This window comes from Hakea prostrata, chromosome 8 (assembly GCF_041222555.1).
Source record: "Hakea prostrata isolate BN-2017 chromosome 8, UWA_Hpros_2, whole genome shotgun sequence".
Taxonomy (NCBI): Eukaryota; Viridiplantae; Streptophyta; class Magnoliopsida; order Proteales; family Proteaceae; genus Hakea; species Hakea prostrata.
This window is the reverse complement of record NC_142607.1, coordinates 8,099,779-8,127,623: the sequence shown is the minus strand read 5'-3', so window position 1 is coordinate 8,127,623 and position 27,845 is coordinate 8,099,779. Positions and strand designations below refer to the sequence as shown.

Genomic DNA, 27,845 nt, shown 5'->3' with positions numbered 1-27,845 from the left:
CTGATACCAATTGACTAGGGTTAGGGTCTGCTAGAATGTGGCTGTCCAGGAGTATTCCAGCACTAGGTAGAGGGTTTTTAGGGGTTTTAACGGTGTCTAGGCCTGCTGAAAGTATAGTTCCAGATCTAAATTCTATAGGAGTTGAGATTCAGATTTGAAAATTCAAGTCCTAGATCAACTGGGATTCGGTATGGGTTGGGATGGGTCTGAGGTTTGGGGAATAGATGCTGTCCTGCAGTTTCAGCACTGTCGGAGCACTATTATGCAGTTCAGAACTGATTCAGATAAGCAGGGTTGAGGTTTGAAGTGTTTTAGGAGTTTTCTGGAATTTCACAAAATTCTGCAATTTCTACTTGGAGAAGATGAAGTGCAGAAAATCTGTAAACCAAAATTTAGACCTGCTTTGGGGAAAATAGGATTAGGACTTGGTTCTGTAGGTTATTGCAATTAAAAAGCAAAATAGGATTAGGACTAGGTTCTGTAGGTTATTGCAATTATAACAGGGGCTTAATGGAAGGAATTGGGGGTGGGAATCAATGAATCCTGAAGGGGCTGGGATTTGGTGCCACAGGGAAGAGGGAAGAAAGGGAAGGGTCTCTAGGGTTTGATGGAGGGGCTGGGAATGCAAGAAATCGAAGGGGAAGGGGCGGGGACTAGATGCGATGGGGTTAGGGGTGTTTCCTAGGTCAGACAAGAGGGGAAAGGGGCTGGGAAAGGTGTGTGGGGTAGGGGAGGTAGACGGGAGACTTTTGTGGGTGGGGGTGGGGCTAAGACTTACTGGGATGGCTGGGATACTTGATGGTGGCTGCTGTACTTGCTGTTTGATGCTTCAAACCTTGATGGGATGCTTGCTTGAATGCTGGAATTATCTCCAAAACACTCTCAAAGACAACCACAGGGTCCCCCTCAAAGGAACCCTACCACACAGGCAATTAAACACTTAAAGATTTAATTCATCAAATCTGAAAATAACTTACAATGAGAAGGATATTTATAGCCTAAAACAAAGGACTCTGACTCAAATTGGGATCCCTTTAACTGATGGGATCCTATTAGATATAAAACTAGACTCTTGTCTAAACTTAAAAGGGAATCAAATTACTACAAGATATCAACCTTGGATTGGGATCTCACACTTCTAAGTTATCTTTAATAGCACATGCTAATTAGATAACCTGGGACTCAAATAACCAACTTAACACCAAACTGGACTTCTTCAAAACACTACTTCAACTCACAATCAAAGACTCCAAACAAATCCAAATTGGACTTAGACTGACTTAATGAAATTCTTTAAAAAATCCTAATTTAATTTCAGGAGTAAATTGGGGGCAAAATGCCCAAAATACCCCTCCTTTAGGGTTCATCCAGCCGATGGAAGCTTCTTAGATCCTTCTTGGGAGCTCCACTTAGGATTTCAGCTGGGGGGGTCTTTGTGTTTACCTCAGAAGTACTTTTCGTTCTTCCTATTGTGACAAAAATAACCTAGATATTTGTTCTATTATGATCAATGGCACAACATGGCTTCAGTTAGTTCACAACTTCAAATTCAATCCTTGAATTTTATGGCTTCCAGAAATGCAAAATCTTGAAAAGAAAATTTATGAAGTGGAGAAAACATTATGAAAAACAACTGAGAACAAAGAAGCTGGAGGAAAAAGAGTCTCGGAAAACTGTTTTCTGGTTCAGCTTCTCCTGGGCACTGCATCCCCCCCCCCACCTCATGTTCTTTATGTTTTTCCATTCACTGTTCAAAAGTGAAAGTATCCTTACATCTTATGCATAATATTCTCATATGACCAGCGCACACAAATTGCATATATGCCTTTAATGCTTACTTACAATGAGAAAGATATCGATTCTTTTGCAAGCCTTAACCCAGTGATCACCTTTGCATGATGTATTGACTAGAGGAGGCATGGCTTTGCAGATAAGTTTTTAGGAGATGCAGTTGAATTAAGTAAAATATGAAACATATCATTTTGGTTAATACGCGACAGGGGTATAATTCTGTATTCTTGTCAGCCAATTTTCTCAGGGAAAACATCCTCTAGAGTACCCAACAATTCAATGACCCTTCCAATGCCAGTTGCTCTTGGTTCCTTCTGGAACAAGATCATACTTCTAAGTTCTAACAAATTACTAATAACAGCTAATCCCTAGAATTCAATGTGTCAATAAAGGCATATGCCTATTGCCTAGTACATATATAGTATGACTAGTCATCTAGATCATATTTCTGAATTGAATTCATACATATTCTTTCAGCTACTAATTTTGTATGCCTCTTCTAGAAGGATGGAAGGGTGTTGTATAAGAGACTTCTCAACTTAAAATCAAAAAATCCTGCTCAAAAGCAGTATATGCGTGATGGCTTCTTAGGACTATTTGGACGGAAGGTTGATAAAATAGATCACCATGAGAAGAAGTTAGAAGATCTGCAAGAGAAGGTCAGAAGGGAACAATTATTGAATGGGGAGGTACATTTATACTGTTCTTTTTCTTGATTGGACTTGTATTGTCAGTCCCTCCAACACTATGCCTTCCCAAAAAAAAAATCTATGTAATGTCTGCATTTATGTGGTGTATGCTTGTACAGTTATAATAGTAGCTAAAAGTTGAGTAAAATAATGTTACTTTACATTTTTTTTTCAATTATTACTACAACGACAAAAACTTAGACCATAGATCAAGAGCTCAAATTCAAGGGCCAACTCCGTCCACTCAATGTACCAAGTTTGCTCAAGATCTGGTGAATTATTCTAATTTTTCCAACTTGAAGCTCCATCTCAAGGGCTATTTGATGGGGGATGGGGCTAAAACTTCTAGCCTACTTAGGCCCTTTGGACATGGTAGTGCCCATTAGATTAATGGGGGAAAAAGTGTAAATGAGAGTTCCATTTTGGACCACAAGTTAGAGTCACTGCGGTGAAGTAAAAGGCTGAAGCGTCCGATTCTACACATAATATACTCATACAAAGTAATCAATACATATATTGAACTTCAAGCAATTCTGTTTATGCTATACAAATATACAAACTCCAAATTACAATCCAAAGGTATAGCTACACCTATGCTATCAAAGTGTCGTCCTGATGCCAATATGTGCTAACTGTTGCTATTTTTTATTTTTATTTTTTGGGAAAAAAAATTACTAAGTGATGTAGGGGAAAACTGATTAGAGATCCTACAAGGTCTGGTTAGGTTTAATCTAAGATTCTAAGTGGTTTCAAGTTCTAACTGGAAGCATTAAACAAAGGGGAAAACACAGCAGAAAATAAGAGATAAACATGCAATTTAGACAAAATGAATAGACTAATGTTCAATAACAGCCTAAAAGAACATGCAAGACTATGCAAAACTCAATGGACTCACATAGGGGTGGGGATCATGGCAACTTAACTCCTAATTGCAATATATGCAATGAAATTAGCATAACAGGAACAGAGGTATGTTGTGTGTTTCTGTGATTGGCTGCAAAACAGCATTTAGAGAAGCAATAAAAATAACTAAAGAAGAAAAACTCAAGGGATAGCCACTGGCTACCTCTCTTCTCGTGTTGGTATGGCCCTGAAGATGTAGATCAACTCTTCTTACTTGTCCCATCTCCCACTCACTATGGGAGATAGCCGTTGACAACATTTGGCCCCACTCCAGATGCTCCTTTGGCTTCCCTAGAGATTGGGCATGGATCCTGAGACACTTCTCTGGCAAGTCTATTTGTGATGTGGTAGGAAAGTTGATGTTCAACGTGTTGGTTTCTCATTTATGGTGGGAGCAGAATCTCACATGACTCGAGATGTTTGATTTGATTTGGAAAGCCACTTGCTTCAATGTTTCTGCTAGATCACAGGCTTCCCCCCATCCCCCAATTTCGGATTCCCCTAGGAACAGGATAATTGTTGTCTCTTGGGTCTTGGCTCTTCCTTTGTGCAGCAAGTAGACTGTAATACCCCCCTTTCTTTCTTTCCCCTCTTTTTCTTTTCCTCTGTACATTCTCTCTCCCCTTCAGGGTTTTGGTCATCATCATCTTCATTCATCTGAAAAAGAAAAAGGTATGGAAAATCTTTAGATTTGACAACCCAACATTAGAATGTTCTTGAAATTTTTTTCTGGTCACTTTTTCTTTTCCTTTTACAAATTAATTATTTTAATTACTTGCATACTTGCTTTTTGTTTATGATGTGATTGATTCCCTGGGCTATGTAAACCAATTCTTAGACATTTCATGCACCCCTTGACTTGCTTGTTTCATCCAATGTAACAGGAAGTCCCTGCTGCTTTTGTTTCCTTCAAGTCTCGTTATGGTGCTGCTGTTGCTCTCCACATCCAGCAGTCAACCAATCCCACAGAATGGAACACAGAGCAAGCACCTGAGCCTCGTGATGTTTACTGGCCTTTCTTTTCTGCTTCATTTATACAAAGATGGGTTTTCAAGATGGTGGTTCTTGTGGCATGTTTCATCCTTATACTTCTATTCCTTGTTCCTGTTGTATTTGTGCAAGGTCTTGCTAATTTGCAGCAGTTGGAAGCCTATTTGCCTTTTCTGAAAGTGATACTGGATATGTAAGATCTTGCTTGTATTCAGATGGTGTTTCTGATCCAACTTTCTGAACTTCAAAATGTAGTTTTAATTATCATTATAAGTTGATGTTGCATTTTTTCCATCTGTGGTAATTGCCTCCTCATTTCCTCTCTCCTGAAAATGATGAAGTTGGCAGCAAAAATGCCAAGTCCAAACTGTCCAACTGTATAGATGTCATTCTGACTATTGTGAGTACATTCATATGTTGTGGATCTGGAATGCACGTAGACGTGCTTAGGCCATTTGAGTATATTAGACTGCTTCCAGCTTTAAATTGCCACTGGATTTCCTCAATGCTGCATATCTTTAGCAGCCACAAAAACTTGTAACAAATAAGTCTGAAATCAATTAGCATGTAACTCATTCACACACACACACACACACACACACACACACACACACATATTTGCAAGATAAATCTAAACAGTAGAAGAATTACCAGAATTAGAAGAAATTGCTATTTCCAGCCCCCATAGTCGGGTAAATGTTCATGGAGATCTGTGTGAATTTTATTTAATGATTGGCTTATTTTGTGTATTAGAAGATTCTGACTGATCTATCATTAAATAACCTTATAAAACAATTTTTATCATGTACAACTGGCCAAAGTTTGATATTAAAGGCATGCTAAACCACCTTGTGCACCCTACCTACCCCCAACAAAGAATAGTAATAACTAAAGAAAGAGAAGAAAGAAAGTAGCTGCACAATCTTGTTATAAAAAAAATAGTCACAAAATAAAACATGTCTTTAGATGTTAAAAATACACTAAATTTTGCTAGAATAGTATTTCAAAATAGAAGAATTAGGAAAATAAATTGCTGTTTAGGTGAACAGGGGAAAATGTGAATGAGAAACAAGGATTTGATTTTTTGAGGATGGAGTGGTATAGGAGCTTGTTAGAGTGAATGGAAAGGCTTTGCAAAGATAACTGATGCAGGTCAAGAAGATATGAACAAGAAGAACAAGTAGTACTAGTATTTTATACTTCTCTCAAATGTGGTATTCTTTTAATTTTAGGGTAGTTTTCAATTTAAAATATGACAGGTTTCAGTTAGGGTGTGACTATTAAATCTATGGAAGTTTGCACTGGAGTTGTACTTAGCTTAGACTTAGTGTAGGAGAAAGGCTGAGTAGCACCGATGACACATTTGGCAGCCTTATGTAATTTCATTCTCTATGGGACGTTCATATTGATATTGGTAGGATATTGGGCACTCCGGTCTTGATATTATAAAATTGCAATCATAAATTCAAAATGCAGGGTTCTCAGGCTCTCTCTCATTGGGGGCTTTTTGCTCTATGTTCTGGTTCTTGGCCCTATTCATTTATGCAACTAAGATTATTTAGCACTTCTTTCTTTTCTCTACGACATTGTAATCAGTATAAATGTGATGTTCTGATGTGTATATAGGCATATAGCTCTGTTTTGCAACAAACCTACCACTTCATTGACAAATAACCATTTCAATCTTGCAACTAGCCTATCGGTTCATTGATAAATAACATTTTCAATCATTAATGTGCAGAACAATTGTAAGTGAAGTAATCACAGGATATCTTCCCAGCCTCATTCTTCAGATGTTTTTGGCATTGGTGCCTCCCATCATGAAGAAGCTTTCATCCATGCAAGGTTGTAGCTCCAATAGTGGGATTCTAATTAGTGCATGCAAAAAAGTACTTTGGTTTACTATATGGAACATCTTCTTTGCAAACGTACTCTCTGGATCAGCTCTCTCTTTATCCATCATTCTTGAGCCGAAGGACATCCCAAAAAAACTGGCTGCAGCTGTTCCAGCACAGGTGACGACATCCTCATCCCCCCCCCCCCAACAAAAATAAATAAATAAACAGAAAGAAGTGGCGGCGCATAATGTTTTATTTTTTAAAAGAACTTACATAAATTTATTTCATCTTAGTGTCCTTTTTTCCTTGCATCCATGATAGATTTATTTCATCTAGTGTCCTTCTTTGTGCCCATTCAAGTTGGTTCTGCTCTAAAATATCTTGGTTACTTGGCCCTCAATCAGTTAAGGCTATATCAGAACTTGGAGAGTTATTGATAGATTAGACCATTAGAAAGTACTGCAGAAGATTTGTCCCAGACAAATAAACCCCCCAAGACTCACAACATCTACCATCTTCTTAATCATAAGATCCTAAAAGACAACAAATCCACCATCTCCCTCCCACGAAAAGAAGGTGACTGCACAATTATAAGCATGGTTATCAAAGCGGCCGCCTAGGCGGCAAAGTGGTTTTTGAACCGCTTAAATTGTTGCCGCTTAACTAACGGGCTGATTTCTTGCCGCTTTTTTTTCTTAGACACTATCCATGTCACCTTTTGCGCCATATTGCCGCCTAGATACTAAAGTAATCGCTTTTTTTACATTTTTTTATTTGTGCATATTATTATTATCTTTTTTTAATCATAATTTATTCTACAATGTCGTATATAAATTTAAAAACGTGAGCCATTTTGGAATCGATGCCCAATTTGCAAATGAAGTCTGAGGCCCAAAGTGCCTGTTGGCAACAGAATGTGAAGCATGAGCCATATTCAACATTGATAATCAATGAATCATTAAATAAACAATGACTTGGAAATCGGAATAACGAGATCTATTAATTTATCATGACGGCACTGTTTGGTTAAAAAAAAGGGAAAATGGATACATCAATTCTGATTACTGATCTAGGCACAAGAGTACAAGACACTTATTTGGCATCACACTATCATAGAGGCAAGTAAGAATGTAAAATTACTACTTTCATTTTCATTTTTCACATTGATTACTGATATAGTACATACCACATAATTATTGTTATGAATCTTATGATGCTTGATGAGATGAAGTTATGTTTTTAATCTATTTTTGGATAATTTTTCATAATTGTGATTCTTGAATGTTTTTTTATTTATATTTTTATGAATGTGATTGTTGAATGTTTGTTTAGTACTTTAGTTTATTATAAAAAGTATTTGTATTAAAAAGTAGTTATATTAAAAATATTGACGGTCCAAGTGGTAAGCAGCTTGGTCCGCTTAAGCAAGGTTCCGATATTGAAACTTTGCGGATGCAAAAATTCCCCGCTGGGAGACTCACCTACCAAAGCCAGGTGTGCGACCCGGGTCGAACATTGGATTAGTCAGGGCAAAGCCTTGGAAACCGGGGTTGGCAACCCAATATATATATATATATATATATATATATATATATATATATATATATATATATATATATATATATATATATATATATATATATATATATATATATATCTGTAAACGTCGTGCATGCCGTGTGATATATGGAAAATTGAGAAAATAGAATATAAATTTAAAAAAAAATAATCATAAGAGATTGTTGAAACTTCTCTAGGAGAATCTGGGAATATTAAAGGTGGTGTCTCGTGGGTTGTTTTTTTCTTTGTTTTTGTTGCGTCTGTTCTTTGGATCTCTTTCTCGTCTCTTTCGTTCCCCTCCCTTGCTCTGGCTTGAGTTTGGTGCTGGGATGTTCTCGTTTGTGGTTTGTTATCTCCTCCTCCCTACTCATCCCTCCCCATCTTCAACAAATCCTTCCCAACTTTCCTCTTTTCCTTGCGTCCTTGTGAGTCTCCCCTTGGATCCTTTATCCACCGGCTACTCTTTTATCTGCTGCTTTTCGAACTTCTCTCCTGGCTTCTGTTCGCTTACACTCTCCTGATTTGGTTTCGTTTTCCCCGCGTCTCTTTTGGGTTTGGTTCTTTGTGGATTGAGTTTGTTTTCTCTAACCCTTTACAAATAATATTTATTTTATATATATACTTTTGTTTTTAACTGACCATTAATTTTAGTTTGATGAATGGATGAATCTCACCGTCTTTGCTGCGCTTTCTTCCGTATCACCACCGCTTATTATTATCGACAGGGAGACAACGATAATTAATTGGTTCCATACCTCTTGAAGATCGAGAATCCCTAGTCGATCATTCGATCTTCGAGATCGATAACAACCCTTGTCATCAACAATGCCCGGAGTCACCGATATTCAATTATCACCGATGCCGTGAGTAACCTTAAGTACAGTTGAACATTGAACAACTCGTGAGGAGCGATTGAGAATTAAATTTCTGGAAATATTGGGAGCGGAGACTATTGAGGAGTCGTGAGAGATCGAGGATTCGGCGGTTCGGAGGGAGGGGTTGAGCGAGGGGTTGGAGGCTCGTGAGAGTGTGGTGATTTAGAGAGGTTCGAGAGTTGAGGCGGGATGAGCGGCGAGTTTGGAAAGATTCAAAGAGGTCAAGAGAGAAATCAGGATTAAAATTAAGGATAAATTCATAATAATTCATGATTACAATGTCCAAATTATCCTTGCAAAAATAACTAAAGACATAACAAATAATACAACATTATTGGTATATATGAAAATTCTAAGGACAGAAAAGGACAGAAAAAGATTTGCGAAAAAGGTAGAGTACATGCTTTTATTATAGTAGTATGATATATATATATATATATTGACTAGACCGCTTTGGTCGCTTTATTGCCGCCTAAGTGCCGCTTAATCGCCTAATTGCCAAGACGGAGCCCCAGTCGCTTTGCCGCTTTAATAACCTTGATTATAAGTAGTATTGAATTTATGGAAATATAACAGATTAAGAGGAATTCAGGTAAATATAGAACAGAAAATAAAGACAATGAAGTAGGAAAGGCAGTGCTTGTGTCCCTTAACTTTGGCAAAAGAGCCATCAGCTAGGGTAATAGTCAAAGTGATCAGAAGAGGAAGAAAAATATATCTATGAACCTAAATCAATGATCCAAGGGTGGGAAGTGGATAAAATACACGAAGTAGCATCACCAGTCTGGACAAATGTGGCAATGGAAGCATGTGATAATTGAGAAGCTTGACAATTATTACCATGAAGTTCAACTCCCCATACATCCATTCAAAATCTGCAAAATACTGTGGTCAACGAACCGTCCGGTCAACTCTATAGATTGCCTGTGACAACTTATAAATGTTGGAAATTTTGTTTAGTCTAAACTACAGAATGTTCAAGTGTTCTATAATTCTTTTATAGGGTCATCATGGATCAATAAATCAACAATTTGTTGCTCCATGGAATTTAACATCTGCTCCCAAATACAGGCATCAATAGTGTAGCATGCTATTTGGGGTGCATATTTATATTTGATGTCTGTGCAGACCTACAGGGTGACACTTTTTCTTTCTTTTTGCATTTTCTCTGTACTATGATTTAATTTAATTAAGATAAAATTTGCACCTGTTATTTATCAGAAAAATGAAAGCCATTGATTTGCAGGGCTAGCTGCTCAGTATGACTATAAATAGTGGTACAAAGAACAACCCAGTCCATGTGGCTACTGCTACTTCAGGATCAGGGAGAGGCAAATGTCCACAGCCTTACCCCCTGCTTCACTGGAGATGCAGTTGATTTGACCCTGCAACTAACAGGTTACAGTAGTGTAACTTAACCTTGCACCAACGCTTGCCTATTATGGTGGGCATGATTTAATTTGATTACGTTGCATTTTTCTACTCATAATTTATGAACACTGTGATTTTGGTTTGAATATGATAGTTCATTTATAGAAAATGATGTGCAATACCTTGAAATGTAAGACTAAAATATTGTTTCTTTATATTGGGTTTAGGCATCTTTTTTCATTGCCTATGTTGTTACATCTGGATGGAGCAGTGTATCATCAGAACTATTCCGCACGATTCCTCTCATTTGTGATTTCATGCAAAGACATTGTTCCTGCAGTACCAGTGATGAATTTGAGGTTCCATCTTTTCCTTACCATAGTGAAATACCCAGAATTCTCTTTTTCGGGCTGCTTGGAATAACGTACTTCTTTCTGGCTCCGTTAATTCTGCCCTTCCTGCTGGTTTACTACTGTATTGGATATATTATCTTCCGTAACCAGGTTTGTCATGATTCACTCCACTTGTGTATTTCATAAATGTATTATGCTCCCCTTTTGTCATTCAAAGGCTCTACGATGATTTTTTTTGTTGCTTCATTTAGAGTTGGATAATTGATGTAAAACCTGCAGGGAAACATTACATGGATGAACAAGCCTGGCTTTGTTTTCTGCTTATATAATAATTTCTTGTGTGTGCCTCATATGATAACATCCTACAGTTGGCCTGTTCTTTGGGCATGTTCATGGTGCAGCTGTACTTCCATTGTTAATTAAATGTAGTATTGACCATTTTTCTAATCCTCTTTGACCTGTTGAATTGAAGATCTGTTTAGGTGGTTAGAATCAATGAAACAGTTTGAGGCATAGATAATATCGAATCAAGTTGGTCGGCTAATATTATGATGGTAGTTGTGATTGTCTACAACTCTACGTGAAACATTTTCCTTAAGAGACAAGGCCCAGAAGATTGTTATGATTCGCAAAAAATGAGGTTCTATTTGTTGTAAATCCAGGTTTGGAAAGCCATCTGCAATGACATTAGTTCTAGAATTGCCCCCCTTCCCCATAGATCCTTAGCAGCTTCCCCAAGGAACTGGCTCATTGTTGTTACCTGGAGTCTAGACAGATCTTTATTGGCCTCTCCCCAGCTCTAGCAGCCTGGTTACCCCACTCTCACCCCCTCCCCTGTTATTTTCTGGCAGGGGTGTTTATAATGTAATTTTTATTCTCCCAAGAAAAAGATTCCAATTTCCATCCCAACAAGTGAGTCACCCAGATTGATGAAGCATGCTCATTGAAGCATCTGTCCCAAAGTGAAAGCTGCTAGGTGGAAACTCCCAACTGGTATATGAAGGTGTCCAAGGTCTTGAGTCTCTCAATGTGGGATTATCCCTGATATTATACCATTGGCAATTTGGTATGAGAAACTGCTTCTTTTGTCCGGGTAACTGGAATTCTGAGTCTATGGCTGTTTGTAGTGATAAATTATTGATCGTCATTCTAATGTACTTCGGAAACTGCAAAGAAGCCCAAGTATATTTAAAGGTAAATCCTACATGTAGATAAAAAGAAACTGTCCCAAAAGGTAGACCAGCAATCACTGAAACTTTACCATTCCCATACAACTTTGTATGATCACACTATTTAAAGGAAGTTTGAAGTGCCTCTTTGATTGATTCTTGTTTTAGGATTTCTGATCCATGTATAACAGGATACTAGTACTCCCTGGCACAGAGTTGGTAGGTTATTGATCTATCTGATATATATTGTTGTGTTTATGTGTTGAAAGATTTTTTTTTTTCCTATCAAGTGGAACATATTTACTTCTCCAATTCTTGCACTGGCATGGTTGTTGAACTACTTGTAAATTGTTGAGAGGCAACCATCCTTTCGTTTATTAGTGTATTAATGTATGCCCTCTTCTTCCGTACAGATGATTATTCGAAGGTTTTTGTTACATGAACTTCACTAGATGTAATTCTCACTAACACTCCGGATATCTATTATGCAGTTATTAAATGTGTATGAGCCCAAGTTTGAAACTGGTGGAAAATTCTGGCCTATTGTGCACACCTCAACTATATTTTCTCTGATACTCATGCACATCCTTGCGTTTGGTTTGTTTGGGCTGAAGAAGCTTCCATTAGCATCTAGCTTATGTATTCCTCTTCCAATTGTCACTCTCCTTTTTAATGACTATTGCCAGAATCGTTTCTTACCCATCTTCAAAGCTTATCCTGCTGAGGTACGTTTATTTTACTGAGTATTATACTTGCACCAAATTCGTTCTTCCATTTTTGTCATACTGAAAATAGTTCTTCTGAAAAAAGTGTCATCTTTCTGCGTCCATTTCTGGATCATTTCTATACTTGTCCACAAATAGATGGGTTTGAAGGAAGCAGTCTCTTTGCTTTTATGCATAAATTTAGGCATTGGAATGAAATCCTTGGAGGCAGTTTGTGAAATCACCAACTGCTATGAATTCTTGGAAGCAATCACTTTTAGGCTGTACGGATTTCCATGTACTATTTCTAACCTATGCACACCAGAAATGGAGCTGTCTCTGTTTGCAGCATCCGTTTCATAGGGTTACCTTCCCCAAAGATTTTGGAATTTCTAACATGTATCAGATGTTGTTCAGATTTTCAGTTCATCTGTTTGTTATTCTTTGTAGTTTCCCTAGCTTATACTTTATATACCTTCCAATGTCCTAATTCATTTTGTCTGGTGCAGTGTCTGATCAAGAAAGACAGAGAAGACGAGAATGATCCTGCAATGCCCGAATTTCTGGAAAAACTAGTCACTGCTTACCGTGACCCATCACTGATGCTGCTGGTGCCTTCCAGTAATGATGAGGGATATACCTCTCCCCTCCTTCAGTCTGGAGAAGCTTGAAGGTGGTGGTAGGGATTTTCGACCTTACAGAGGGCATGATGATTTGGCATGCTGATCCTTTTCTTTTTTGAAGGCTATCATGGGTTTATGTCCAAGACGAAGATCAGTTAACTGATGTAGTTATAGCTCGTCAAACAAAGCTGCTGCTACGTCTTCCTCTTCAATTTTTTTTTTTTTTTTTTTTTTTTTTTTTGGGGGGGGGGGGGGGGGGGGTTGAGGGTCAACCACAGTTTCTGTTGTGATGAGCTACTGTCAGTGGTAATAGTATTTGCTGTTGTGAAATTCTTGCCTGTAAAGATAACATGGAATGCATCAAGATCAGTTAACTGATGTACTATATAGCTTGTCAGACAAAGCTGCTGCTGCTGCTTCTACCTCTTGGTTTTTTCTTTTTCTTTTTCTTTTCTTTTTTTTTTTTTTTTTTTGGGGGGGGGGGGGGTGGTTGTTGGGGGTCAACCACAATTTCTGGTGTGATGAGCTACTGTCAGTGTTATAGTATTTTCTGTTGTGAAATTCTTGCCTGTAAAGATAACATGGAATGCATCACCATGGTCAGTATTATTTACTGTTGTGAAATTCTTGCCTGTAAAGATAACATGGAATGCATCATCCATGTTTGAGCAAAACTGACGACATCAGTTATGAATTGAAGACTATCCTTGTCTCAAAGGAGTGTAGAAAATTTTCATGTTATGATCAAGAAATGCAAATCCACATGCCTTGGTTAGAATAGCTGAACTTACAGGGGCAGTTATGCAATCCCTCACACGGAAATCATCGTGAAGTTTTTCCAGAATGCAGATCGGTATGGACTTCACTTTCACTCTGGTATCAAGGATAAAACTCGAAGTCTTATTCACCCTCAAATTAAGGTTGACAATATCAATGGAAATATTAACATTCACCGACTTTATGAGGCAGAATGCAGGATTCAGGACCAACTCTCCAGTAGATTTTGAATTTCAAAATATGATCTCAAGGACACAAACCAGAGGCTAAGGCTCCCCCAGTATGCGCTTCTGCTACTGTGGATTATAGTCATTATGTATGCATTCAACCTTACCTCTGCTATGCGAATTGCAAAGACACTGTTTCCCAACTCAAATTCATGGCCACTAAATTGCAATGGAGCAAATGTATCACCCTTCAGAACGAACCCCGACCACATTCCCTAAACTGTCAGAAGCCTTCATCCATAATATTAAGCTCAAATTATCTTAGGCAGCTGATGAACCTAGTCACTAATAAGAGATACTCCAATCAAAATCCATTATCCTTTTGATGAATCCATATATGAAACATCCTTAAAACTTAAGAAGCAAGTAAAATGGCAGCAAAAACATTCAAATCCTAGATAGTTTCCTCACCCAAAAAGAGGGCTCAAAAGCATATTTCAGCCACTTCGTAGAGCTTCAACTAGAGAAACTGGTTGCAATTAAGAAACACAATGTAATTATTACTTGAGCTAAACATACAAATTTGAATTATGCTCTGAAGGATGCTATAGACATCTACACGTCTATTATCCGCCTGCACAATGACAGGGGGAAAAAATCATAATGCAGACATACAAACTTCTCATCAGGTCAAAATAATGGAAACCAAAGACAGAAAAAGACCAGAGGGAAACAGAAAGAAGAGAGGGCCAGAAGGAGAAAGAGAGGAGTAACTAAGCAGATGCAGTACCAGACAGAGATTGGCCAGACCTTCAGCTAAGCAACCCAGAAATGCCCTCTCAGCAGAGACAGCCAGCGCTGATGATGGTGGAAGTGTCAAGCAAGATTCAGGGGCATTTTCATCGACTCGTAATTCTTGTGGCCAATGCTAGACACCATGGTTCCAATGATAAGACTCCAGCTAGCTAACCTCAGCAGCATCAGAAATGAGATTCCTGAATGAAGATTTATGACATCGATTACTATTAGAAAACATTCACCAGAAAACAGAATGGTTCATCTTCCCAACATCTTCAAAATTCTTTTCTGCATACTATTCTTAAATGTCATCAAAGGATGTGTTCTTTGACACTTATCTTAAAGGACCAAACCAAGCCAAAATCACTTGGATCACAATAAAATAATGCAGACCCTATTGAAGGTCCATCATCCAAAATTTAGAATATCCATAATTCCACTGACATTATTTCCTCTGTTTTTACTCATAAATAGGAATCTAATTAAGTTGGGCACTTCTTCAGGTATGGGACGCTTCCAGACTTCCCCAAGAACATGTATTGCTTGAATTGAACCAAATAACACAGTAAACACATGCATCTCACGTTTTTATAAATTTCTCATGAAAAAAATATGCACCATGAGTCTGTGACCAACAACCCCCACCCCCAAAAAAAAAGAAGCGCTATTGATTTGAAATTCTTAATTATCAAATTATGTTTTTGGAAACTACTGTAATCAATTGTATCCAAAGTTCTATCCCATAATTATGACAAAAGTTTCCAGATCCACATTATCAAGATGCTCCAGTAGAATTATGACACTCAAACAGAACCATCTGCTGCATTTGTGCGAACTTCATCAAAAAATATAAAATGAAAGAAGTAAAATACATCCAAGCTCTTTTCTTTCCTGCTTCTTCGAAGTTGTTGATGAACATTCAGAATTCTGTTTTTCACGTAATTCCCCCAATTCTTTTGGTTTTCTATATATAGGTTTCACCATCCGAATTTCCCCACCATAAGTTAGCAAAACATTTGCAGGCAAAAAATTATACTCGAAACTGGGAGGTGCCAAATATATACAAATTCCATTCAAATCTTAAGTACAAGCATCAACAATGAAAAGGAGGAGTTACAGAGAGGCAGACAAAACAGAAAATACAAAATCATCATGGCTGAGATACATAAACAATATAAGGAACCTTTGTTTCATCAAATGGCAAACTGACATATTCCCGAGCGAACTCCTCTGCAATCTCCCCGGCAAGCTCTCCATGTAAGGCCTTACAGTACATGTATAACACCGTATTCGCCGCAAGACTATGAAGTACACACACCATTAACAAAGCAGAAGCAACCACGGTCAGTGCAATAAAAATCCAATCCCTCGAAGCCCCAGGACCAACTGCAAATTCCCAGCTAGCCGCCCACACTGTAACCCCAAAAACAAAGCCAAAGAACAAAAACAGAAAAGCCGCAATTCGTCTCATGCCCTTCACCAGATAAGCACTTCGTCTCAGCGGTTCAAATCCCCAACTCGACTCCACCACCACTACGACAGAAGCCAAAGCCCAATTCACCAGTAAATACACCAATCCAAAACCCAAAACCACGAACCCAATCACATAAACAGCTATGGCGTAAGGCGAAGACGGTGTGATGTCCAACCCTAACAATTCAATCCCTTTCAACATAAAAAACATGCCAACACCAACGGCGATAGAGATCACCGAGAAGATCACTTGTGAGCAGATGAACGTCACAAAGAGACGAAGAAAAGAGTTGGAAAGAGATTTGATAGCCGATGCAAATTTTACAGGCCGACCAAAGAATCCATGGTAGACGCTGTATGTAATGGTTCCCGTGGCACATACAGATAAGGTGAGGATCGTAAGGGCGTAGATTATAGACAAGAAGGTGGTTTTGAGGAAGAATTGTTGTTCGGGACTATGACGAAGTAGGGTTTGAGCTGGATTTGAATGAGGTTCAACGATGGCGTGACGGAGAGTAGGGAAGAAGACGAGAGAGAAGGTGAAAGGAAGAAGAAATAGAACTGAAAGGGCTAAGAAATGGCGTGAATGAGCGTTCACGATCTTCTTCGATTCCAATAATACTCCGCAGAAATCAAGATTTGGAATTGTCGCCATGCCCGAAGAGCCGATAGGAAATTCGAGAAACAGAGCAGTTGCAAGACGCAACAGAAGAGAAACAACAACTACGAGAAACGAACAGGTACTTAACACACAAATACCCAAGGGAAGAGGTGAGAGAGAATTTACGAAGCTTCCAGATAGAGTAGAATGGAAGATGAAATGCACTAACGTCCACTTGGGATGACGCACCATCAAGTTGTTACAACTTACAACTTACAACAATGTTTACCCAAAAGAGCCAAAACAAATAAAAAAATCTTTTCTTTTTTCTTTTTTTTTTTTAATCTGAGTTTCGTCGGGTCAGTTTGTGTGGACCACGACTACATCCTTATAGGATGAGGAGCTTTTATATAATTAATATAGAAGGGGCTTCACTCTTCTCCAAGGGATTCAAACTCTAACCTCCTATGTGGAAGCGTTGGTGTTTTGCCAATTGAGCCACCCCTCGGGGTTGACAAATCAAAAACTTGCTATGACTATATTGGTCGCCCATCGGTCCAGCTATTGGATCGACTGCTGACCCTGCAAAATTAGGGTTCGGCTCGTCTCGTGGGAGTATCTCTCGGGAGAATATCTCTTGGGAAGTGCCCAGTGAAATCTGACAACTTGCCACATGAAATATGTTGATCAAGGGTTGTGATAAAATCTGTATTTTTTATCCACGACCAAGTAGAACCCATGTTACCAAGTCCGATTTAGGTTTCGTCCTCTCTTTTTTGAGATATGCAAAAGGTAAAAATCCGGTTGGATGCCAATGACAATGCAATCTCCGACAAGGCTTTGACTGATTTGTCAACTTCCATGGCTAAGATTTCGATGATAAACAATACAACCAACATGAGCCATTGACTTTAAACAATGAAGTCCTACATGTTGGGTTGTCTTAAATTACAAAATTCTAGTTTGTGGTTATAGGTAGAATATGCACCAAAATAAGGAATACAAAATGAGATAAAGTGTTTTATCTCTTTGCCCTTGAGTAGAAATGTTGGTATTACTTTATCAAAACAGATGTGTTTAAGTTGTACTTGCTTTAGTTGGCTTATCTTTATAGTTGTCCAAGTAGCCTTTATTAAATCCTTCAAGAGATGTCATGTTGGTGTCCTCCTGTGCTGATGTCCTAAATGGCTTCTTCACAAAAATCCATTTATCACCATCTAATTCATTAGATAAACATGCAAGCACTAAAATTGATAAGTGCCCAAAATGATTAGATGAGCCAAGGCATTTAAAAGAGGTAAGAGATTGTCTAATTTCTGCATTAATTGTTTCGGGTCTATTTGTAAAGAATAATTTCAGATCACCAACTCATCTATTGACATTGTTAAGTAGTCTTAGTGGATTGGGGTCTTTATCATTATAAACATTGATATTTCTTTCTATACATATGTGATATCATGTTATTATGAATATAGAGAAGAACCATATTTTAGTATCCTTTTAAAGTCACAATAAGTAGAAAGGAATTGCATAAATTAATAAGATAGTTATTATTGATGAATTCTGTCATAAGTCCCAATGGGCCTGCTACCCAAATTTTCTTCGTCCAATTACATAAAAAGAGGATGTGCTAACTCGATTCATCACTGTTATTGCTCAATTTGCAAATAGACTTGTCCCCTTGCCCACTCAGAGAAGGTGTTCTTAGTTGGCAAACCTGCATTTAAGAGATGCCAAAAAAAAAGTTTTCAACTTAGGGTGAAGGGGTAATTTCAAAAGAATTTTCACCATCGAAAATATGGTGTTGATGACTCATGGTTATTCAATTTTGAAAAGGCTTTTACTACTAATTTAGCCAAGAAATCACCTATTGTCGATAATAGAGATAACCATGAGTCACGTGTTGAGGATAGATGGATTGAGAGAATTGGTCAAGATAAAAAGCGTGGAATGGAAATAGTTTGTTGGATTTTGTAATTCCTTGTTTCTTTGTTTATAAGATATATACACTTCTTTTGCTGTGGAGTGTCTTTGCCATAGATGAAAGTTATGATAACCTGGGAAAACATCCTTTGATGTGCATAGTGGTGCATATAGATACCAAATAATAGGGTGAAAAGGCAAAAAATTTACAAGCCTATTGTTTGGCATCTATATGCATTGTTGTGCATAATAGAGGATTTTTTTTTTCTTCATGATAATCAACCATATGATCCAGGTGTATGAACCCACGGATCAAACAAGAAATAAATATTCTTTACATCGCCAATTTTCCTTTGAATCATTGTCTGAAGCTGAATACTTTGCCATATACATAATCCTTTTTTATTTTTAACTTTTAGAATCAAAGAGTGAAAAGTTTGCAAAGTATTTTGCTTTGAGAGTTTTTCCCTATAATGAATTTAAATTGTTGAGAAGTCGCCAACTTTGTTTAAGTAGTAAAACACAGTTAATGTGTTCCATTCTCTTAAACCTTAGCCCTTCTTGTTGTTTAGATTTACAGCATTGATCCCAAGAGATGAAGGTTAATTGTTTCGCCTTATTTGCTTTCCCTAGCAAAATCTTTGGGATACAACATTCAATTTTCTACAAATAGTTTTAGGGAAACGAAAACACTGCATTAGGTATAGGGATTGAGATTGGAGGACAGATTTCATGAAAACTTCTTGTCCTGCATATGAGAGATAAAAGGCTCTCCAAGTGGTTATTTTATTTCCCATCTTTGTTTGAAGGAAATTGAAATTTTTTGTTTTGGCCCTTCCTTGAAAAAAATTTGAGTTCCTAAATACACAACATTCTTCTTCATTTTCTTTGATTCTTAGTATCTAACAAAATTGTTTTTTTTTTTTGCATGGTCCACATTTCTAGAGAATAAATCACCACTCTTTTCAAAGTTAATTTTTTGTCTTAAAATGTCAAAGAGCATACATACCAATTGCAACTTGTAAAACCCCAACACATCATTCTTTTTGGTTCTATAAAAGAGAAAGGTGTCATTTGCAAAGAAAAATGTAAGATTTTTCGAGCATTTCTAACAATTTTGACACGGTGAATAAGACAAAGTTGCCAATACCTTGAGTATTTTGATCATCTTATGTATGTGGCTCCCAAAAGGCAAATTTAACTTATATTTCTTGACTTTGTAAACTATTTATAGTTTCTTATGTTAATATATATCCCTTTTTAATTAGAAATATTTTTTAGAAAAAAAAAAAAGGGATAAGTCCCAGTATAAAAAATATGATGATAATATTTCAGAAAAACCAATGCAATAAAGTGACACACATGAAGGAGTCTAGACCAGCTCCCCCGAAAGTGCTCCTGAACGGCTTCTCGACCACAAAAACATTGGGCCCATAGTCAAAAACACTTTTTAGGAAGAAAAATATTTTAAAAATATTTTTTCACCCGTGGGCCCCAAGTGTCCCGTTCCCTGTGGGTATGGGACTAAAAGCCACTCTATAAATAAAAACATATAAGATCCCATGCAAGAATGCGGATGGGATATGCGACTAATATAGCCACTCTATAAATAAAAACATATAAGTTATATGCAAAAGAAATATGCAAATCACCTAATCATAATCATAATAAATAAAATAAACAAATTTTGTATTCGAGGTGATCCTTTGTGTGAATTTTTTTTTCCAGTTAACATCAAACTAGTCACAAGGATTGGAGTCCAAAGTTCTAGGGTATAGAAAAGAGGGGGAAATGGGGAGTTGGGGAGGGAGAGAGTTTCGCATCACCTACCCATCAGGGCAACAACACACGCTTTTTTACCCGAAAATTGGGTGGGTCCAAATGGGATTAATTGAGGGTCCCACCTCTAAGTTTTTTTTTTTTTTTTTTTTATTGTTTAGATGTCGATTCTACACTAATTTTGTGGTGAAATAATATCAAGCGAGTACAAATGAAGAGGTGATCCAGACTCGAAGGGTTGGTGGGAGAGAGGTTTAAACCCAAACCTCCTAGATATTAGTTATCTTTACATATGAAGCTGTCACCACTATGCCAGAAGTATGTCACACTAATATTTTGTAGAGCCTAGATCCTCTATCAGACATATTAAATGTTTGTGCTCCCCTCACACCTCTCCACCACGCATTAAGGGTGGGGCCTTAAAAGTGGGTCTCCTCTTGATACGTGGTGAAGAAGTGTGAGGGGAGTATAAATCTTTAGCCTGATACATGATAAAAGATCCAGACTCATATTTGTATCAAATCATCTTGTTTTAAGCCTTTGAATGACACAATGCTTTTTCCTTTTTTTTTGGTAAGACACATTGCTTCTTAGTCATCAATGGGTGTAACTACTTGTTACTCTGGTACACCACTATACATATTCAAATCCAATAAAACAAAACTTCTATCTAAACCAGATTCAATATTCGATGAAAATTTGCAGAAGGTATCCGAATTCAAATTCAAAATTTTATTAGATATTTGATAACTATCTGATTTGATAAACTATCCGATTACTGATTGATTGTCAATTTTTTATTTCCAACTCTTAATTTCTTGAGTTCAATTTTCAACATTTTAGAGAAAAAGAATGTTTAATCTAGTGGATTTTCTATAATTTGGCCAATTGATTATGGATAATTGATGGGGTTAGGGTGAAGGTTAACCAGTATATACTTTAGTGAGTGTCAAAATTCACTTGGTGAAATGCCATTTAAGTTTTACATATTATATTTTTAAAATAAAAAAAATTACTCAAACTAAATAAAATTCATATATTATTTGATATAATAAGCAATTATCAGAATCTGAATCCAGTTTCGTATCGAACAGGTGCAAATATTTATCAACAAAAAATATTTCAAATTCAAAGACCTTTAAATGAATACAAATGCCAACTCCGAGATAGATTTCAACTATCCATTTTGTAGGTCTTGATGTAAGAGCTAGAATTTGGAATTGGAATTATTTGCTGGGATTGAACCGAACAATCTAAATCCGAATTGGAGCTTATTAAAACCGGCTACTTCGATTCAAATAAATCACCAACTAAATTGAAGCCAAACCAATTACTAAATTACATGATGAATGGACCAGGTCGGGACGGCCGGGCCTACACGGGACATGTTGCATGAGATGTTGATGGCCAAATTTCAAAATCCTACGGTGCTGAGAATCTAACGGCTGTCCAATCGAGTTGTGTTTTCCGTACATAAAGCGGATGATCTGTTCAACCCCTACCGGGCGCGCATATGTAATATCCTATTCCTATAAAGCGCATTTGTACTCAAAAAGAAAAGGAAAAAAACAAAGCGGACGTCTCGGTTTCGGTGCTTAATGGAAGCCCCGTTTCATTATGAATAGTTTTTTTTTATTATTTTTTATTATTAAATAAACATAATAAAAAACAACGTAGGAAGACGAATTCTCTCCTTAACCTTTTCGAAATTCCACCTCGCTCCCCAGTTTCATCTGACACGAGGTTCACTCACTCAAAACCCAAATCCCAACTCCTGAATCCTGTTTCCAGCTTCACCGCTATGTTTCTTCTTCCTCTTCTTTCCCATTTCGTATATATTCTTTCCTTCCCATGAAATCATACGTGTTTCCGATTCCGACGACAATCTTTCATCTCTTCTTTATTTCGATTCCAATCTCCGTTCTTATGCTTGATCCACCATGAAACTTCTCTTCAACGACGAGTCTCCTCTTATCACATGCGGAAAATTTTCCATTAGTTCAATCGATCAGTAAAAAAAAAACACTGAAAAGCATACGGAATTTGGCTTGTACAAGTTCTCGGCGTTTCGTTTCGTTGAAGTGATCAGGTTTTTATTGCACCTCGTCAGATCTTGATATCCATGACCTTTGCGTTTCATTCAGATTGAACGTTCTGTCTTTTTCCTCTATTTGCGGAGGAAAACGCGGAAATTGGACATCGGCACGTTTAATCCATTCTGAGGAGCATTGAAATTGAGATTCAGAACTAGGAATGGGGACCTTGTTCTATCGGTTTACATATGTCATTTGAAATGAAGCTGTTCATCTAAGGCTGGATGAGTTAGATTAGGGTTTATTGCAATGAATTTGATCGTATGAGTTCGTTGAACTGCTGGATATCCAAATATCCCGAAAGAGATGGAAGTTTCTACAGGAGAGAGTTGTAGAATCGAGTTGAATTGCCTGACCTCTGAAGGTTCTGAAGAGTTCCATGAGCAGGATAGTGTGGTGGAATCACCGGATTCTGGTGTCCGGTTGCATGCCATGAATGCATTGGAGATCTTGAGAGAAACTGTGAGAATTCTCCGGTACAATTCTTCGGTTTTCATGGCGATTGGAGTCTGTCTTATTTGTCCCGTTTCTGCTCTTCTCCTCTCTAATGTCCTGGTTGACCAGTCCATCGTAAAGAGACTGACTAATAGGCTTCTTATTTTGGCACGGTCTAGTGGAATGCCATTGAAGCCTCACATCAAGCAATCTTGCCAACGTCTATCAGAGATGGCACTTGCATCTATTTTCTGCTTCCCCATGTATATCACATTTTCATTATTATCCAAAGCTGCAGTAGTGTATTCGGTAGATTGCACCTACTCTAGAAAGAACTTTAATGTGACAAAGTTCTTTAAAATGATTCTCAAAATCTGGAAGCGTCTCGTTGCCACGTATATATGGGACTGTATGGCGATTGTTGGCTGCCTAGCCCTGTTCCTTGTGCTGCTTGTTGCTGTGTGTAACATTTGTACTATAGCAGGTTGCTCATCTGATATGATTGTCTATCCTGCAATGATAATTGGATTGGTATTCTCCATCGTTTTTGCCAATACTATTATCATATGTAACCTTTCTATTGTCATCTCTGTTTTGGAGGATATTTCTGGCCCCGAGGCGTTGCTTAGAGCAAGCATCGTAATGCAGGGCCAGACTCAGGTTGGTCTTCTAATATTTCTTGGATCAACAATAGGGACAACGATTGTGGAGGGTTTGTTTGAACATAGAGTGAAGGTTCTGAGCTATGGGGATGGATCCTCCAGGATGTGGGAAGGACCTCTGCTGGTGGTTATGCATTCATTTGTGGTGCTTATTGATTCTATGATGAGTGCGGTTTTCTATTTCACTTGTAGGTCTTCTAGCATGGACTCCTCAGAGAGAAAGCAAAGCCCCCATAGAGCAGTAGAAATCATGCCAGTATCCTCTGAGTCGATTGATATTCAATGACATACTGCACAGTGATGCTGTTTCAGCATAAATTTCATGGTTCTTTTAGCAGAAAAATAGAAACCTGACAGCCACAAAATAGAAGCTGTACGAGCTTATTATTCTAATTTTGACAAGAATATATAATGCGGACCTGGTCAGTTTGCTACTATCTATGACAGTGGGAGAAAATACCTCAAAACACTAGTGGAAATACTGTTCTTTTGGTTGGACCCCATTTTGAAGAGGTTCTAGTATAAGACTTATTTTAGATTCCTTGTATACCATGTACTTCCTGTCATCATTCAAAATTTATATAGAATCAATTCAGATTGTTCAAGAATATCATTTTGTGTTCTGTATGTACAACTTGTATGATACTTATGAATTAGCATTCTTCAAGTTCTTAAAAGAATTGGTAAAAGTAAGCAAACACAGTATCAGCTCCGGGTAATCAATTGATGAATATTATTGTGGTACAACCCGTTTGCTTTATTTCTTCTGCCGAGCTTGCTATCACAGTTATACCTGGTTATGAGTGATTCTCCCTACTACAGTAAACAGTTGGGATGGCATCATGACGCTATAGGTTGTTGCTTTCAGAGTTTGGACAGTGGCGTCATAATGAGAGTGCCCTAGTAATAAATTTCTCCTGCTTCTACAGTTTTGGTGATTCGGATTGCCTTTGGCTTGGTAATTTTAAATTGATAATGCAATCTGATCTGTTGCATCTAGTCTCTTACCTTATCTACAGGAAAGGAATATCACTTGCTTGAGTATCTTCTACGGAGAAAACTTCTTGTTATTTGGTCTCATAAATGTCCTGCTTTTTAGCTTGAGGTAAATAATGATTATTACTTCCACTATTGGAGAATATGGATTGGATGGTTTGTAGATGGATAAGAATCCATATAACCAACTTCATTTGGTTCTGGCCTTCCGGAGTAAAATTTGTGGCCAAATTATATGGATTTAATGCTCAGATTCCACTCATATTTCATTTAGCACTGCAGGACACTGGGACAATAATCATTCTCTAGGTTTTGAACAGCCCAGCTATGTTTTGCATGGTACTGATAACAATTGCCAATCTGTTCAGCAAGGACACATTTTTGTCAACTTGTGCAATGAAAGGGGTTCTTTCTGGAGGCATTTGGAATTATCTTTCTTGTTCTATGTGCTAATTTCATATTGGGTCTGTATTTTTAGTCAAGTGTCTCAGCAAGTAGAAGAATGGTTGAGCTTTGGTGCAATGGTTGTTGGGCTATTGCAACCGTTATTTTGCGGATTCAAAACTTGGAAACAGCTTCTCAGCAAAGTGGGGTTAAGGCTGCTTATATTGTCCCTTTCAGACCCTTCAGTAGCAGGACCCTTGTACACTGTACACTCGTTCTGTTAAACAGGCAGAAGAGCCTTTCTTATATAAAATCACTGTGAGGAAATCTTTTGAACTGGATACCTTTTAAGATAAGTCTAATTTCTTAAAGTGTGGATCTACTATTTTTCTTCAAATTTATGATTGGCTTGACCATCCACTTGAGGGCATCCTTCTTTAGGGGAACTCGGAAGTCCTCCTGAGGAACTCCTAGCAAGGTAAGTGTTCCATTCAAAATTTCAGTTTTATGCCTGTCCTTCTGTTGAAGATATTAATTTTGGATGTGATGTTGATTCTTACATACTTCTTCAGAATTCTCTTTATGAAATTTACTTGCGAAGTTCCTTCTCTGGAATAGTGTTCTACTTTTTTTATTCAGTATTTATTAATGTTTGATCAAAGGTGTGACAACTAGCAATCCATAGACCAGATCAACACCAAAGAGAAGAAGAAGAAGAGAAAGAAAGGCAATTGGAGAGAATGCTTGGATATTGCACAGAGCTTAAGAGCAGTCTCTTCCCTCCAATCATGTAAACATATGGAATAAAAACAGTTGTTGAGGAAACACACCTTCCCACTGATTAGGACAAAATGAAAGAAATAAAATGAAATATTAAGAAACAAGCTAAGGTACCCAGCTAACTCATAAGAAATAAAATTAAATACACACATGATTCACCTGTACCCCTAGAGTACACATGAATCATCTGCCCCCACAACTAGAAATCATGGTACAAAGTTAACAAAAGAATTAGGTTGCTATAATGATGTCACATGGTAAGGTTTGTTAAGCATCCATGTACAGAAACTTGTTGCTTATATTGGGGCTAGGCCACTGTTTTATGAACCTACCTTATGGAATATCCCTTGCCAGAACTTCATTCTGTTGGTTGCCCATCAATTATGTGAGCTTTTTGTTCTCAGACAAGTATAAATATATTATAACTCAAAACAAGGAAATACTTTGCATGGTTGATCAGACTGATTTTCTCACAAGTTTTATTCTTAAGCCTCAAGAGTTTACACTCCTCTTGGCCACTTGCTCCTGCAGAAGGATTAATTCTGTTGTTTTGGTTGTCTTGATGGGATTGACACCCGGTGGCTTGTGAAAACTCTCATGCTGCCTGTCTGAAGATGTTGTCTTAAATCAGGAAAGTGGGCCATTTTGTACTGTTTTCATTCAATACACCCTTAATCGGGATGCTACAATAGTGGGACATGGCTGTTTTGCAACCCTTATATGGGTCCTGAAATATGACTATTGCACTATTGTGGTAATAAATGAGAAGAATAAATCAGCAAGCACCATAGGGTTTTGGTCAGGTGTACACGTGAACTCACTATTCATAGGATTGCAGAATTTGGATCCCATTTTCCCACAGACATGACTGTCAAATTCCTAGTAACTACTAACTAAGTGATGTAAACAGAGGCTTAACAGTAATGCAGGAAAAATTAAGAATAAGATGGAAGTCAAGTAAGTGAAGGGATCAAGCACTACTTTGTCAACTTTCAGTAGAAAGATGATGCTTTAATTCAAGTCTTTAAAGTTAGACATCTCCTTGATGTGAACTGGATCCAGGACCACCCAAAAAAGGCCCAGGGAGGTTGCTAGTACCTTGCGGCCCTGCCGGCAGCCCAGGAAAATCCAGCCAGCATAGGGGCATTTTGGTCATTTTGGGTGCCCTTGTTCGAACCCAACTTGACCTAAGAAGAACCAGAATGTTATGGAGACTCTAGCCCTAATTTTCTTTTGTTATTTGAGTCAATCCTTGTCAAGCTAGATTCAGCATAGTGGGGATGGGTCAAAACTAAGAAGGATAAAATAAGGAATGATCATATAGAGCTTATTTAGTTTTCTTTTTCTTTTTGATGAATAAGAGAATTCCAGAATGGGGAAGTGATTTAATTCGTTTGAAAGGAACTAAAAGAGTCAGCGGCAGACATAAAATGACCTTAGAAGAAGTGGTTAGTAAAGACATGCATAGCTATGGACCTGTATGACCTGTAACCTCAAATATAACTGATTAGAGTAAAAATCCATGTAGTTGGCCTCATTTAGTTGTGATAAGGCTGGATATTGTGATTGTTCGATTTAATCATCTGATATTTGAACATGGTTTCTGAAGCAGAAGACCACTTATTTTAACAAATTAACCCATCGTTTATCACAAACTGGGCAAGATCATGTACTTATACCTGTTTTTGGACACATCCTCACATTCTAAGTTCTTTTCAGGGCTGATCCAACACATCGGTGCACACCCTAACCAATCATTGTAGCTGAACCCATGCAATGTAGTTGACACTTGACAGGTTCTTCCAGTTTGCTTTGGTCTCGGTGGTCCTGACTTTGGAGCTGACTTGCAAAACCTATTCTTCATTCATATTTTAATAGATCAGTTTATGGTTGAAGATGGTCAAAGGTTTGATTATTTACATGTTGGTTCTCCATATCCTCATTATATGGATATGCAATAGAAGATATGTTAGATGTTCCACAACTCACCAAAAAAAGGTCAATGTGGTGGTGTCTTCCATGCATCCAGAAAATGTCACTGATAATATTGATGTATCTTGGGTTGGGCTCCCCAAAAATTGGGCCCAAAAACTAGACCCAACAAGGCATTC

General features: G+C 37.7%; 3 protein-coding genes across 8 annotated transcripts in view; 2 read left to right on the top strand and 1 right to left on the bottom strand.

Moving 5' to 3' along the window:
- LOC149006633 (hyperosmolality-gated Ca2+ permeable channel 2.3-like) overlaps positions 1-13,091 on the top strand; it is a 43,780-nt gene extending 30,689 nt beyond the window's left edge. For 3 of the 5 annotated variants that reach the window (XM_089164795.1, XM_089164796.1, XM_089164798.1), the window contains exons 6-11: positions 2,295-2,480; positions 4,268-4,566; positions 6,115-6,388; positions 10,245-10,520; positions 12,031-12,264; positions 12,753-13,091. In XM_089164795.1, the coding sequence (XP_089020921.1) occupies positions 2,295-2,480; positions 4,268-4,566; positions 6,115-6,388; positions 10,245-10,520; positions 12,031-12,264; positions 12,753-12,914 (1,431 nt within the window). In that variant the 3' untranslated portion in view covers positions 12,915-13,091. The remainder of the gene's footprint in view (positions 1-2,294; positions 2,481-4,267; positions 4,567-6,114; positions 6,389-10,244; positions 10,521-12,030; positions 12,265-12,752) is intronic. The other 2 variants (XM_089164799.1, XM_089164800.1) reach the window with 2 other exon arrangements.
- Positions 13,092-13,371: 280 nt separating this feature from the next.
- On the bottom strand, positions 13,372-16,861 carry LOC149006632 (uncharacterized). 2 transcript variants are annotated; one of them, XR_016174970.1, is made up of 4 exons: positions 15,792-16,861; positions 14,601-14,805; positions 13,498-14,444; positions 13,372-13,434 (listed from the first exon to the last, which is right to left on the bottom strand). XR_016174970.1 is itself a non-coding variant. In XM_089164794.1 (2 exons), exons 1-2 carry the CDS (start codon positions 16,734-16,736, stop codon positions 14,791-14,793), a joined length of 960 nt encoding a protein of 319 aa, XP_089020920.1. In that variant the 5' UTR covers positions 16,737-16,861; the 3' UTR covers positions 14,537-14,790. The 2 variants fall into 2 exon arrangements, 1 of the variants encoding a protein (XP_089020920.1); XM_089164794.1 differs by lacking the exons at positions 13,372-13,434; positions 13,498-14,444 and having other exon boundaries at positions 14,537-14,805.
- A 5,260-nt stretch (positions 16,862-22,121) lies between these two features.
- Positions 22,122-27,560, top strand: LOC149006631 (uncharacterized). Its single transcript, XM_089166956.1, has one exon. The coding sequence runs from the start codon at positions 22,784-22,786 to the stop codon at positions 23,858-23,860; it is 1,077 nt and encodes a 358-aa protein (XP_089023082.1). The 5' UTR covers positions 22,122-22,783; the 3' UTR covers positions 23,861-27,560.
- Positions 27,561-27,845: the final 285 nt, after the last annotated feature.